The sequence below is a fragment of the Frankliniella occidentalis genome, unplaced genomic scaffold, assembly GCF_000697945.3.
Source record: "Frankliniella occidentalis isolate FOCC.00 unplaced genomic scaffold, Focc_3.1 Scaffold59, whole genome shotgun sequence".
Classification (NCBI taxonomy): domain Eukaryota; kingdom Metazoa; phylum Arthropoda; class Insecta; order Thysanoptera; family Thripidae; genus Frankliniella; species Frankliniella occidentalis.
In genome coordinates this window covers 1002789-1003496 of record NW_026267189.1, presented here as the reverse complement: position 1 = coordinate 1003496, position 708 = coordinate 1002789, and the positions used below count along the sequence as shown (strand labels likewise).

The following is a 708-nucleotide window of genomic DNA, read 5'->3' as shown; positions in this document are numbered from 1 at the left end:
CCCGCCCTCCCGCCAAAGTGGCTAGAATGGCAAGTGTTCGCATCCCCGCTTTAGTATAGCTCTTGCGCACCCGCGTACCTTTCTGAGGATGGCGAGGATGTTGTGGTAGGTGTGGTTGACGGAGGCGGCCGCGTTCTGCTTGACGACGCAGTTGGTGATCTGGCTCGTGAGCACCTGCTCGTTCACCTCCCGCAGCGGCTGCCGCGCCCGGGCCTGCCACTCGCGCTGGAGGTTCATGGCCTCCGTCTAGGGGCACACGCGCGCTGCACCCGCTTAGGGTTGGGCATTGCCGAAAATTTTCAAAAATTTAAAAAAAAAATAAACAAAAAATTTTTAAGAAAATTTCCGAAAAATTTCAACAAGAAAAAAAAAATCCCGGAAATTTCTCGGAAACTTTCCAGGGCTTCCAGCCCGCTCAACCCGCTCAGTCGCGTGCTGCAGCTGCACGCTGGCCGCCCCGCCCCGCCCCGCCCCGGGGTACCTCGAGGCTCAGCAGCTGGCGGGCGCGCTGCTTCTTGAGGCAGCGCAGGTGGTCCATCTCCTTCTGGAGGGTGAAGGTGGACTGCTCCAGGTGGTCGAGCGCCCTCTGCAACCAGAGCCAGGCCATGTAGGCATACTCTGGAAACCCAAGTGTGTACATGTATGCGTTATTTACTGAATACCTACATGTATGCAGCAAATACTGCATACATGATCATGTATGCGGCA

General features: G+C 56.2%; 1 protein-coding gene across 1 annotated transcript in view; it reads right to left on the bottom strand.

Annotated features, from left to right (window-relative positions):
* The window catches only part of LOC113217090 (uncharacterized), a 12820-nt gene that overhangs the window by 10326 nt on the left and 1786 nt on the right, over nt 1–708 (bottom strand). The window contains exons 2-3 of the mRNA XM_052267793.1: nt 482–586; nt 79–246 (exon numbers count right to left, since the gene is read on the bottom strand). Coding sequence (XP_052123753.1) covers nt 79–246; nt 482–586 — 273 coding nt within the window. The remainder of the gene's footprint in view (nt 1–78; nt 247–481; nt 587–708) is intronic.